Source organism: Siphateles boraxobius, unplaced genomic scaffold (assembly GCF_051911475.1).
Source record: "Siphateles boraxobius isolate OS27281-9 unplaced genomic scaffold, OSU_SipBor_1 61, whole genome shotgun sequence".
NCBI classification, from domain to species: domain Eukaryota; kingdom Metazoa; phylum Chordata; class Actinopteri; order Cypriniformes; family Leuciscidae; genus Siphateles; species Siphateles boraxobius.
Window position 1 is genome coordinate 6,538,928 of NW_027509188.1, and position 14,213 is coordinate 6,553,140.

The 14,213-nt window shown below is 40.7% G+C and overlaps 1 protein-coding gene across 1 annotated transcript; it reads left to right on the top strand.

Annotated features, from left to right (window-relative positions):
* The first annotated feature begins 1,371 nt into the window (after nucleotides 1-1,371).
* Nucleotides 1,372-10,020, top strand: LOC143718443 (lactase/phlorizin hydrolase-like). The gene is made up of 12 exons (XM_077209505.1): nucleotides 1,372-2,124; nucleotides 2,211-2,856; nucleotides 4,219-5,775; nucleotides 5,967-6,235; nucleotides 6,342-6,632; nucleotides 6,736-6,934; nucleotides 7,058-7,260; nucleotides 7,341-7,447; nucleotides 7,546-7,677; nucleotides 8,003-8,226; nucleotides 8,315-8,551; nucleotides 9,878-10,020. The coding sequence occupies exons 1-12, from the start codon at nucleotides 1,372-1,374 to the stop codon at nucleotides 10,018-10,020; spliced, it is 4,761 nt and encodes a 1,586-aa protein (XP_077065620.1).
* Nucleotides 10,021-14,213: the final 4,193 nt, after the last annotated feature.

Sequence of the window (14,213 nt, forward strand, 5' to 3'; positions counted from 1 at the left end):
TTCTTTCATAAAGTCTTTTTGGATATTGATATCCATGTCAGCCATTGAAAAAGATTTATTGATCATCCAGTATTCTTGAATGTATCCATTTCTTGTTGAATTGATAAATCAGCTTAAGCAACTGAAAGCTTCACGGTAAAATCTGCCACTTTGTTTCCCATTAATCTATCTAGCCACATGTGAACATCTTCATGCCACTGTAGTACTAGGTCCTTGAATAACGATTTTGCAAGATAAGGTTTGTTATATAAGATTTAACATCACAATTAATTCACAAGAAATGTGTTTCACAACAAGTTTGGCATAAATGGAAATGATGGATTTCTTTAAAGATTAATGCAGAGGCTGTTTAAGTGAGGACAAAAAAAAAGTTTTTGAGACTTGTTTTAAATGTTCGTTGTGAATCCATTGTTTTAAAAAAAACCTAAAAAAACCCTTGGCATGTTTGGTTCAATTAAAACGACCCTGGTTCGATTGCTCTGTTAGTGCGGTTTATTTGAATAATCGTGAACACTGCCATCCGAACCCCGGTGCCACCAAACAAGCGGGCCGAGACCACTGAAAAGATGGGTCTCATTCCTCTTCCAAACGAACTCTGGTGCGGTTCGAATGAAACATGAACGCAACACAGATCAAAGACATGTAAACGAACCAAATACAGGACATGATGTAAACAGATGCGACCCTAAAAAGGACAGAATGCTCAAGCATAACTGTTTTTTCTCGTCATAGTTGTGATGTTACACATCACAGTTCGGTACAGGTATTAAATCCGCTTCTCGTCACTGCAGATCTTTTGATAAGATAGCAGCAGATCAGATCTTTGTGACGTGAGAGATTCCTGGCGCTTTTTTGACTCTTTTACACATTTTTCTCAGCTGGTCAAAATCCCATCATATGCAAGCTACGCACACACAAGGAGCGCATTTATCCCAGCACACAGCATGGTTTTGGATGTTTGGTAAGTTCCGATGCGAAATATACGTAATAAAAGCCGACCAATAAGTTTGTCAACATATCCCTATGCCTTTAGGTGCGGTATCTTTAGGTTCTGTGCTATAACAACTGTATGACCAAGACTACACTTTTATAAAAAAATTTAGTCCGGACCAAACAAATCAAGCAAACCGAACAACACGTGTGAACACACCCTTAATGACTGCCATAAACTGTATCACTAGTAGGATTAAAGTTAAAAGTTAAACTCCACAATTGTATAACTGATATGATTGTTGACACTCTTGTATAACTCTATAACTGATTGTATAACTGACACTCTTGTATAACTGTATAACTGATTGTATAACTGACATAACAGCCGTGGTGGTTATAAAGAGCTTTCCCCACTCTTCCCCACTTGCAACTGACACGATGAAGGTCCTAGAAGGATTTCTTTCTATTGGTTTGTTGGCTGTTTTTTGGAGCTCCAGTAATGCAAAGCCACGAAAGTTCAGGATTCCTGTCCATCAGAAATCAACTTCTGCTATCTCATACCAGAAGGTCTGGGAGAAATTCAGTGGTCAAAGCGAAGCTGAGCGTGATGAGTTTCTGAGTGGCTCTTTCCCAGTTGATTTTGAATGGTCCGTCTCCAGTGAGAGTTTCAAAGTGGAGGGTGGATGGGCTGAACACAGGAAGGGCGAGACCATATGGGATCGTTTTAGCCACGAGGGTCATGTCTTTGACAACCAGACCACTGATTTGGCCTGTGATAGTTATCATAAGGTAGACTATGATGCGTATCTGCTTAGGGGTATGATGGCACCTAATTATCAGTTCTCAATTTCCTGGGCTCGCATTTTCCCCAATGGACACAGAGAAAGTTTGGTTGATGAGGGGGTTGCTTATTATGACAAGATGATTAACACACTACTACAATCCGGCATCGAGCCCACTGTTACCCTGCATCATTGGGACCTTCCCCAAGCTCTGCAGGACTCAGGAGGCTGGGTTAATGACTCTATTGTGGAAGCTTTCAAAGAATTTTCGGACTTTTGCTTCTCTCGTTATGGAGACAGAGTCAAAACATGGATCACTTTCGGCAGCCCCTGGGTAGTGAGCAACTTGGGGTATGGAACAGGGGAACATCCCCCACGTATGAAAAGCCCAATAATAGCCTCTTACAAGGTGTGTTTGTCAATCATAAAAAGTACCATCTATTTTATGATTTTATAAAGTATATATTTGCAATGCTTTTCTTTCTTTTTTTACAGGTGACGCACAATATTTTGAAATCTCATGCTGAAGCCTGGCATATTTATAATGATAATTACAGGAAAATGTACAGTGGAAAAGTGGGTATTGCCCTTGACTCTGATTGGGCAGAGCCAAGGAATACCGTAAGTGATCAGGATGTTGCAGCAGCTGAGCGTTATTTGAACTTCCAGCTGGGATGGTTTGCTCACCCCATATTTGTAGATGGAGACTATCCAGTCGTGCTGAAGAAACAAATAGACCAAAAGAAAGGTGAGTGTGGAAAAGAGCTGGCAAGACTCCCAGTCTTCACTGAGGCAGAGAAACAAAGAATCCGAGGCACAGCTGATTTCTTCGGACTTAATCACTACACTTCCCGACTGATTAGCGAGAGCATGGGTAGATGTGACGCTGGACCCAATAATGTTGGGGACTTCGAGGCTTATACGGACCCCACATGGCCCTCCACAGCTTCTGACGAGATCCAGTCTGTTCCATGGGGGCTTCGGCGGTTATTGAACTATATCTATTTAGAGTACACATCCATCACAAAGGTGCCCATCTATATCACAGGAAACGGAATGCCAACTGAGTACTATGGTGATCTGCTCAATGACATTCAGCGTGTCGACTATCTCAAAGCTTACATTAATGAAGCAATGAAAGGTAAGTGTTTTAAGGGAACTGGTCAATGCTTAAATCTATGATTATATTAATATTTTTAGTGATAACAGGTCAGTCTGTTTGGAATAAGAGGTGGTGACCTTAATCTAAAATCTGTAAGGTATTTCTTGGAGATTCTAACATTTTCATATTTGAAGTATTCATTATTTTGAGGCCAAAAATGCCTTGTAGGGAAACCGTGTATAGGGTATCTGATATCTCAAAAAGTTTGCTGACCATACTTTCATATCAAGATAGCTGAGGACAAATGTCTTTTTGCACGGAAACAGGGCTGATGTAGACCTACTTCTAAGCCACTATCAAGATTCTCCTAGTTAGTCAACACTGATAAATGATAAAAAATTATCGTACTCTCTTTTTGATCATAACAGGGACATTACATTTGAGCTTTTAAGCTTAAAACATGTCCTTGTATTTTCATGGATGTAATTAAGGCTCCAATGTCACCCACATCTACAAATGTTGTTTTTTTGTTTGTTTGTTTTTTACAACTTTATGGGCCACTTATGAATATATTTGCACCCTGAGAAGACTTTTGACAGTGTAGACTTGAAGGAATCAGGTTTGTCTATCCAAAAATCACAATTTTATAATATAATACACTAAACCTGGTGTTTATTGGCTTGGGAATAATTAGTCCTTCAGGGAGCTTAAAATATATGAAACTGTTTAATGAAATAATTTTACAGACACCAACAACATCAGATTTGACACTGACTGACCTTAAAACAATCTTCTACCAATGTAACAAAACCCTTGCCAAACTTTGAAGGATTAGTTCACTTTTAAAAAAACTTTTGCTGATAATTTACTCACCCCCATGTCAAGATGTCCATGTCTTTCTTTCTTCAGTTGAAAAGAAATTAAGGTTTTTGATGAAAACATTCCAGGATTTTTCTCCATATAATGGACTTCAGTGGGATCCAAACGGTTCAAGATCCAAATGATAGTTTCAGTGCAGCTTCAAAGGGCTTTAAACGATACCAGACGATGAATAAGGGTCTTATCTAGCGAAACGATCGGTCATTTCAAACATAAATAAAACAGTTTAATTTTTATAAGCACAAATGCTCGCCTTGCTGCATTGAAACTGTCATTTGGACCTTGAACCGTTTGGATCCCGTTGAAGTCCATTATATGGAGAAAAATCCTGGAATGTTTTCATCAAAAACCTTAATTTCTTTTCGACTGAAGAAAGAAAGACATGGACATCTTGGATGACATGGGGGTGAGTAAATTATCTGCAAAAGTTTTTTTAAAAGGGAACTAATCCTTTAACATCAGACTATATACAGTATAGTAATATAAAGATCACTATCTATTAACTACTTCTTTCTACTACAGCTGTGCATTTGGATGGTGTTGTCATCCAGAGGTTTACAGTCAAGTCTCTGATGGATGGCTTTGAAGGTCCTCAAGGCTACAGTCAACGATTTGGATTGCACTATGTGAACTTTGAAGATCCCGACAGGCCAAGAATCCCCAAAGCATCAGCATATTACTATTCTAAGGTGATTGAGCATAATGGATTTGCTGAGACTCCAGCAAGCTCTAAGAGGCAGATCTATGGAAATAAAATTGAGAGCACAAAACTTCCTAGTCTGCCACCATCTGAAGTTCCTTCAAAATCCAAGGTTGTTTGGGAAAAGTTCTCCCCTCAAACCAAGTTTGAGAGACAGCTTTATCACTATGGAACATTTCCAGAGGGATTCCATTGGGGTGTCTCTTCTTCAGCATATCAGGTTGAAGGTGGCTGGAATGCAGATGGAAAAGGACCAAGTGTTTGGGATACTTTCACTCAAAAACCTGGTATGATCCCAAACAATGACAATGGTGATGTTGCATGTGACAGCTACAATAAAATTGATGAGGATCTATACATGTTGAGAGCCCTAAAACTGAAGAATTATAGATTCTCCTTGTCATGGTCTCGAATTTTTCCCAGTGGGAAAAAATCTTCTCTTAACCAGAAGGGTGTGGACTACTACAACAGGCTCATTGATGGTCTTTTGTCAAACAATATCACTCCTATGGTGACTCTGTACCATTGGGACCTGCCACAGGCTTTACAGAACATCAACGGTTGGGACAACCCCGAATTAATTAACATATTCAATGAATATTGTGACTTCTGTTATTCAACATTTGGAGACAGGGTGAAGTTTTGGATCACATTTAATGAACCCCAGACAATTGCATGGTCTGGATATGGACTAGGTCAGATTCCACCTAACGTAAACCAACCAGGAGATGCTCCATACAGGGTTGCACACAACCTCCTGAAAGCTCATGCACAAGCTTATCACACCTATGATGAGAAATACAGGGCAGCGCAAGGAGGTCTGGTATCCATTAGTCTAAATGCTGAATGGGCAGAGCCCCTGGATGTCAACATCCCTCGAGAGGTGGTTGCAGCTGATCGAGCCCTTCAGTTCCAACTAGGCTGGTTTGCACATCCCATATTTAAAAATGGTGACTACCCTGATGCCATGAAGTGGCAGGTTGGCAACAAGAGTGAACTTCAAGGCTTGACAGAATCCCGCCTGCCTTCTTTTACTGACGAAGACAAAGCCTTTATCCAAGGAACAGCTGATGTATTCTGCATTAACACATACACAACCAGAGTCGTGCGCCATGTGACCAGTAGACTTGATGTTGAGTCTTATCAGACTGACCAGGACATTGAGAAGGACTTTCCAGATGGCTCTGAAAATACGGCTGTTAATGAGCAGAAGACTGTTTCTTGGGGACTCAGGAGACTTCTTAACTGGGTAAAGGAAGAGTATGGAGACCCTGAGATTTATATAACAGAAAATGGTGTGGCTACAGTCCCTGCCGTGACAGTTGATGACACTGATCGAATATTCTTTCTTAAGACCTATGTTGATGAGGCTCTTAAAGGTATGTTAACAATGGTTCTCATTCACTTACAGTGCATACACACGTATTTGTCTGCTTAAAAAGGTTTTTATGCAGAAATTCTTTGCTCATGAATACACAAATTGTACAAAATGTACAAGTGAAAATGGCTTAATGTTTGCAATGGTGTTAAATTGTACATTTGACACAATTACATGTATTGTCTTTTTTAGCAAACAACCTGGATGGAGTACGTATTAAGGGTTATATTGTTAGCTCTCTGATGGACTCATTTGAGTGGCTAAATGGCTACTTTGTTAGCTATGGACTTCACCATGTGAACTTTTTACTTTCAAATCGGCCAAGAACTCCAAAGCGCTCAGCTCACCTCCTTTTTGATATAATAAGAAATAATGGCCTTCCACTACCAGTGGAGGAAGAAATGTTATATGGACATTTTCCAGAGGGATTTATGTGGAGCACAGCAACAGCTGCATATCAGGTACAATCCATTTCAACAAGTGCAATTTTTAATCATATTTATATATTTTTTAATCATATATTTGCTTAAAATTATACATGTTTCATGTTATGCTTTAACAACACAGATAGAGGGAGCCTGGAGAACAGATGGAAAAGGTCTCAGTATTTGGGACAAATATGCACACACTCCTTCAAAAATAGCTAACGACGACAATGGTGACATTGCCTGTGACAGCTACAACAGGATTGCTGATGATGTCGATAATGTAAAAAAACTGAAGGTCGGCCACTACCGGATGTCTGTTGCATGGCCCAGAATTATGCCTGATGGAACAAACAAGAAAATTAATGAAGCTGGACTCAACTACTATAATAAGCTTGTAGATGCACTTTTGGCAGCCAATATCCAGCCCCAGGTAGACTATTTCTGAAAGAATTTGCATGCTAAAAATGCATTCTGTCAAAATTTAGTCAAATTCTTTTAGGCTAACAAGTCTATTAATCATTTTGATCTGGCAGGTGACCTTGTACCACTGGGATCTCCCACAAGCACTCCAGGATGTTGGTGGCTGGGAGAATGAAACTATTGTCGATAGGTTCAGAGACTATGCTGATGTTGTGTTTAACAGTCTGGGGGACAGAGTAAAGTTCTGGATTACTTTAAATGAACCCCTTAATGTTGCTTTGGCAGGATATGGCTATGGAACTATGGCACCAGGTATCATTTGCCATTAAAATTATACTTTTTAATTTTTGTAAAATATGATTAAGCCCACCAATTTCCTCATTCACAGCTGATAATGCAAAATAAGGTTATTGATGATGGTTTATCTCTGTCCAGGTATAAATTCCAGACCGGCCACTGGACCATATGTTGCGGCACACAACCTCATCAAGGCTCATGCTGAGGCCTGGCATCTATATAATGACAAGTATCGTGCAAAATATGGTGGCCTTATCAGCATCACTCTAAACTCTGACTGGGCTGAACCAAGAAACCCATACAAACAGGAAGACGTGGATGCTGCCGTGCGTTATCTTCAGGTACAGATTTGTGATTTAACTATACGAATAGTGTGTAACCATGTGCATAAATAAACAATAAGCTCCTCTTCTTGAAACAGTTCATGCTGGGTTGGTTTGCTCATCCTGTGTTCAATGGAGATTACAGTGATATAATGAAAGACAGAATTCGAGAGAGAAGTTTAGCGGCTGGCCGACCTCAATCAAGGTAATTCATGTTATCTTGTTTGATAGGAATTTATAGCTTTGTACTAAAAATGTTCAGTTCTTATAAATGCTTTCACATTTGCATTTCCCATCTATCAGACTTCCAGAATTTACCCCTGCTGAAGTAGCGAGGATTAATGGTACTTATGATTATTTTGGATTCAACCACTACACCTCTGTTTTAACCTATTACTTGGACTACAAAGACTTCGAGGACTATGATGCAGACAGGTAGCCTTTTGGTTTTATTCGGCAAAGTTATTCTATGAAATTTATTTGTATAGCATATTCAATACACATTGTTTCAAAGCAGCTTTACAGAAAATCATAGTGTTAATTAATAAAATATCTTTATGCCTTAGTCACATTTAGAAGATTATTGCTGTGAGATAATATAGTTAACATTTTGTAAAGATACAATAACGCAGTTGAGATTTACTATATAATATATATCACCCTAAGAGAGCATACTGTATGTATGCAGATAAAGTATTGACATACTTTTTCCAACTTTTTGTAAAGAGTTGGGCAATAATTTTGTTGCCGTCTATTCCAGGGGTGTAGGAGTTGTATCAGATCGTACATGGCTGGAATCTGGATCCTTCTGGTTGAAAGTAAATCCTGCGGGATTCCGAAAAATTCTGAAGTTCATTAAAGATGAATATGGAGACCCTGCTGTTTACATAACAGAGAATGGTGTATCAGAACGAGGGCCAATAGATCTGAATGATGTCCTCCGTATCCACTACTACAATACCTATATCAATCAGGCCCTGAAAGGTAATAAGATCGAAAAGGACAGCATTAAACAGCATTACATTTCTGTGATGCTTTTTCATGCATTATAAATATTCTTGTTTGTTTTCAGCGTGTTTGCTAGATGGTGTGGACATCCGTGGCTACACTGCCTGGTCACTAATGGACAATGTGGAATGGGCGGCGGGTTTTGAAGAAAGATTTGGCTTTTTCTATGTAAATCGATCAGATCCCAGTTTACCACGTATTCCTAAGGAATCTGTCTGGACCTATGCTAAAATAGTTTCCTGCAATGGCTTCATTAGCCCAGGAGAAAGTCCCCATCAATGTCAGATCCTTGAAGCTGAAGGTACAATCTATCTATCTATCCACTAGGGGTGTAAATCGGACAGTTCATCACGATACGATACGATACGATATCGATTCTCTCAGCCAGCGATACGATGTTTGCAAATACCTCAAAAAATTCTGCGATACGATTATGATTCGATTCAGGACTATATCAATTGATTTATCGAAATTTAGATATTATGTGCCAAGTGTACACAACCAGTTACGTGTATTAACTCACAAATGCATCCAAAAATTACATGAAAGTTTAATTAAACTCTTTGAAAATTGAACACCCTCTCCCAATTGGGACATTTACAAGTTGTTTGTTATAAGTTACAAGTAAAAAAAAAAACATGATATATGAAAATGAACAAGATTGGAGTTATCTGTTTTTGCAAATTAACTCTATAACAGAAGAGTTCATTTGCAAAAACAGATAACTCCGTTCTTGTTCATTTTCATATATCATGTTTTTTTTTAATTATTATGCATTTGAATATCAATCAAACTGCAACTGGGTTGTTTTGATTAAGTAATACTAACTAAAAAAAATACAGGTAACTTATAAAATTAAAGTTCATTGAAAGTATTTTTTAATATATATTTTATATATATATATATATATTTTATTTTTTATTTTTATTATTATTATTTTTTAGAGTTAAATAAAGCCAATGAATTGCTATGATACATAATAAAACACTTAATCTTTGTAACGTTAATCTCCTCAGCTGACATAGACGCCTGTCAAACTTTGTTGTTGTGATTAACGTACACGCAATACAGAGAGCTTTTCCCTCACCACGAACCTGCTGTTTTAGCAAGATTCCGTGAAAAAGTTTCAGCTTTTATTTTCCTTTTACGCCATGAAGAAGATATCCCGGGTTCATCAAGATCGTTGAAATCCATCCTCGATCACTTTTAATCAGCTTTGACGAAACTCCTCTCAGCTAGCGCGTCTTTTCAAAGTGACTAGCAGCCTTGTCACCTGACCTGAATACTGTGCACTGATTCGCTAAAACAGACTTTTCGGGTTGATTTCACAAACAAGGGTGCTTGTCGTTTCTGCTGTAAAACATGAACTCACCATGCCTTAACAGCGGAAAATACTGGCTTTTGTGACAAAGAGTTCAGTCAATCTTGTCAGGCGTCTATTTCAGCAGAAAAAAATTATGTGAGGATGTGGAGAGTGTCAAAATAAAGGTACCGTATATCGATATTTTATGTGTGACATCATATCGTTAGACGTTTGATCGATGTATTGTTACACCCCTACTATCTACTATATGTCTGTCTGCTTGTCTGTCTGTCTATAAATAACTGAGTCATTTCTGGTTTACAGAGACTAATCCTGCACCTCCTCCTGCTGAAGAGCTGTTGGACAGTTTCTTGGATTTGGAAGTGTCAGGTCCTGATGCTGACACAAGAAACAAAAAACGTCCAGTAGAGGAACACATTAACCTTGATGAAACAGACAATTTCTGAACATAATGTGCTTTACAAGTCTTATATATATTAGACTTTAGTTGTACTGCTACGGTAATGCTGGCATTTCAATGTAATTATTGTTGACTGCTTTGGTAAACCGAATTAATGATTAAAGACATGTTTCTATGTATGTTGTATTGGGATTTTTCATGAAGTTATGTACAGTAATTAACTGTATTTTTTGTTGTTTAAATGTATATGCTTCTACTAGCATTAACTTATGGACAAGTCCCTATTTTACATTTAAAAATGCATTATGTTTGGGCTTTATTTGAGTCCATATATGTTTAATTGTATTAATAAAAGAAGTACAAATAATTTGTATCTTTGGTTTTTGTACCGGTGATGTAAAGGAATAAGGATGGCACTCTTAGTTTATGTTTATTCATATTTTAGTTAATGATTTGTAAGTCCATCATTGTGTCATTACTTTACTTTGAAGGGCACATCATTCTTAACTCATTATCAACCATACACTAACATCATCTTATTGCTTGTAAAAGGGTAACTAAAACCCTAAAACAACATTTTTTTTTAGTTAATGATCTGTAAGACTGGGGCTTTATTAATGCTGTCCATTGATTTAAGTAAATGTTTTTACATTTGGGTATAAAGTGTTTTAATTCTACAATATATGGTGTAAAATCGTCAACTTCATTTGAAGTTAGGGGAGAAAAGTTCTCTACTTCAAATGACCGCTCTGTTGCAAAGCTACTGGCGTCACTCTCCATCTTTGCGAGATTTTAGCATGGTTTACCATGATTTACCAGGTTCTAGTATGATTTACTATGTTTCTAGTATGATTTACCATAGTTTACCATAATTTACCATATTTTACCATGATTTACCACAGTTTACCATTATTTACCTCAATGTACCATGTTCAAGGATGATTTACCATAGTTTACCTCAATTTACCATGTTCTAGCCATAGTTTACCATCATTTACCATAGTTTACCATGATTCTAGCATGATTGTCCGTTTACCATGATTTACCATGTTCTAGGATGATTTACTGTAGAGTACCATGATTCTAGCATGATTTACTATAGTTTATCATAATTGATCATATATTACCATGATTTACCCTGTTCTAGCATGATTTACCATTGTTTATCATGATTTACCATTGTTTAAAATGATTTATCATAGTTTACTATGATTTACCCTGTTCTAGCATGATTTATAATTATTTACTAGGTTCTAGTATGATTTACTATGATATACCACATTCTAGTATGATATACCATGTTTCTTGTATGATTTAACACGATTTACCACATTCTAGCACGGGTTTTCAAATTGGGTGAATGTGAGTCTCCCCTCACAGTAGATAAGGACCCTCTTCCCCAAAATCCCGCTGCCTGCCCTAACCCACACACGCCTCTGCAATAAATGCCATTTTTTGTGTGTTCCAGGCAATGATGAGTTTCAATAAAAACTTATAAAATGTAAATATTTTTTAACATTGTATTTAAAGATATTTTATTTCGACAACTTTTTTAAAAAGTGCATTCATAAAGGATTATTTGCAACAGCAAATAATTTCCAACTTCATGCAGGCCTAATTGAGGCTACTTTTAAAATCACTGAACACCAGTAAGCCTAACCACAACTCAACAAAACATGCTTAACATGTGTAATGCAATGAGTAGCAATGTTTCGCCGATGTTATGGGGTTAGCCTGCCTTCGCTACGTGACACGATAAGATGCTTCTGTCGCCTTCATGTTGATAGTGCCAAACAACTGTATTAGGCTTTTTTGTGACTGCAAATCATCACGTTTCCTCTCAAAAAACTCAACTGGCTTTTTCACTAAATTTGTGTGCTTAGTTTCAATGTGATGCCGAAGTTTGCATGGTCTCATGCTGTCTTATGCTAGAACCTCCTTGCAGATCACACACTGCGGTTGAGTTGCAGCCTCGGAGCCCCACCAGGTGAATCATAACTTTAAATTCCCTTTCGTTGTCACTACGAGTTACATCGGGTGACGACAAATGGGGTTTCGCTTAGAAAGCCTATCAACTTCGAGTATTAAAAAATGAGCCAATGGCAAAGAAATGCCATGGGTCTGTGGAATTTGCATGGCGCATGTTTGGACATTGATCACGCTAGAGCAGCGCTCGTGGATGACTCATGTTCTCTCTGTGGGAACATGACCATCGCAACACTATGGTCGAGACTGATCTCGCAAGAGTGAGAGTCCCCTTATCCACACCCCAATCTAATGTCTCCCCGAGAGGCACTACTTCGGCTGGTGGCCAGGGTGAACTGAGGGTGACGGTGTGGAACAAGGCGCCGACTACGTTCGTGCCCCACGCCCCCCTCTCAAGTGTTGCAGCCAGCAAGTGTTCAGGGGATTTCCGCGGGACCATCTTTGGATGCCCCGCGAGTTTCCTTTGGCGCCCCCGAGGAAGACGCGATGTCTATTGCAGCATCACAAGGTGGGCAGGATTCGTTTGGAAGTGAAGACTCGTCACAGCTGCCACCTTCAGGTGTGCATACAGCTGTGCCTGAGCCTGATCCAGAGATGACGGCCATGCTTTCCCGGGCGGCCGCGAGCATTGGGTTAGAGTGGAACCCTCCACCCTGTCCCGAGTGCTCGCGCCTGGATGATTGGTTTTTGGATGCAACCCCAATACCTTTCTTCCCAGACGTGCATGATGAGATCTCGAAGTCCTGGAAGACCCCCATGTTTTCCCGGGACCGCTCGCTGAACTCATCCGCCTTTTCTCCCCTCGATGGGGCAGCTGCCCGTAGGTACACTGGGCTCCCCCCGGTTGAACGCTCTGTTGCGATGCAACTGTGTCCTCAGAGTGCTTCTTCTCGTGGCGAGCCTAAGCACCCATCCAAAGCCTGTAGATTTTCGTCTACGTTAGTGGCGAAGTCTTACAGAGCGGCGGGACAGGCAGCTGCTTTTCTGCATGCCATGGCCACTCTGCAGGTCTACCAGGCCCAGATTCTCAGAGACATGCACGAGGGTAGGACAAACCCAGGGCTCTTTGATGAGCTGCGCGCAGCCACCGACCTCGCTCTCCGGGCGAGGAAGGTGACCGCCCGCTTCCTGGTTTTGGTGATGTCCACAGCCGTGGTCCAGGAGAGACATCTCTGGCTGAACCTGGCTGACATGCGGGATGCTGAGCGGTCCGGCCTGCTCGACACCCCCAGGCCGCCCTTTTTGGCGGTGCAGTCAAGGATTTTGCCCAACAGTTCTCGACTGCTCAGAAACAGACTGAGGCGATTAAACACATTTTGGCCGTCGGACCACTGTTGCCTCCACCCAGCCAACCGGGCAGACTCCTCAGTCTGTTCGCCACCTCCTCCGGCTCCCATCCCTCCCGCCCGGCCCAAGCAGCAGCCATCACCCGGGCCCGGTCGTGGAGGAAGCCGCAAGAAGGTGCCCACTAAACGCCGGGCCAAGACGCGCTCCTGAGACGGGCTACTCAGGAATGATTGTTACGTCTCAGGAGATGGTAGCAGTACCAGTCCTTTCCCCGATGGAGGGCTGGGGGAGAATCTTTTGTTCTCCACTCCCCGCTGCTCACCCTCGGGTGGGCAGCACCCTAATGTGGTTAAAGAAAGAAGTGACATCCTCATCCTTCAGCACACAGAGTTCTCGGACGACATGGTGCGACGGCCCCGGGATTTTTTCGAATGTGTGCGGCCCATTTTTTCAAATTTTTTCGAATGTGAGGATTGGTTTGCAGCGATCGACCTGAAGGACGCCTACTGGCTGATACTAGCTCACTCTCGAGACCAGGTTTGCGAACACAGGAATCTAGTGCTCCGTCACCTAGCCCGTCTGGGCCTTCGGGTCAACTGGGAGAAAAGAAAACTTTGCCCCGTGCAGAGGATCTTTTTTCTCGGTGTGGACATCGACTCGGTCGCAATGTCCGCGCAGCTTACGAGCGAGAGCGCGCAGTCACTGCTGACTTGCCTGAGACAATTCGAGGGCAAGAGTGCGGTTCCACTGAAACTATTTCAGAGGCTCCTGGGCATATGGCATTTGCAGCTGTAGCAAACCCAACCCGGATTGCTTCATATGAGGCAGCTTCAGCTCCAGCTTTGAGTTCGAGTCCCGAGGTGGGCATGGCAACACGGCACCCTCCGAGTACCAGTTACTCCGACCTGCCATAAGACCTTCTCCCCGTGGTCAAACCTCAGTTGTCTACGGGCTGGAGTGCCCTTG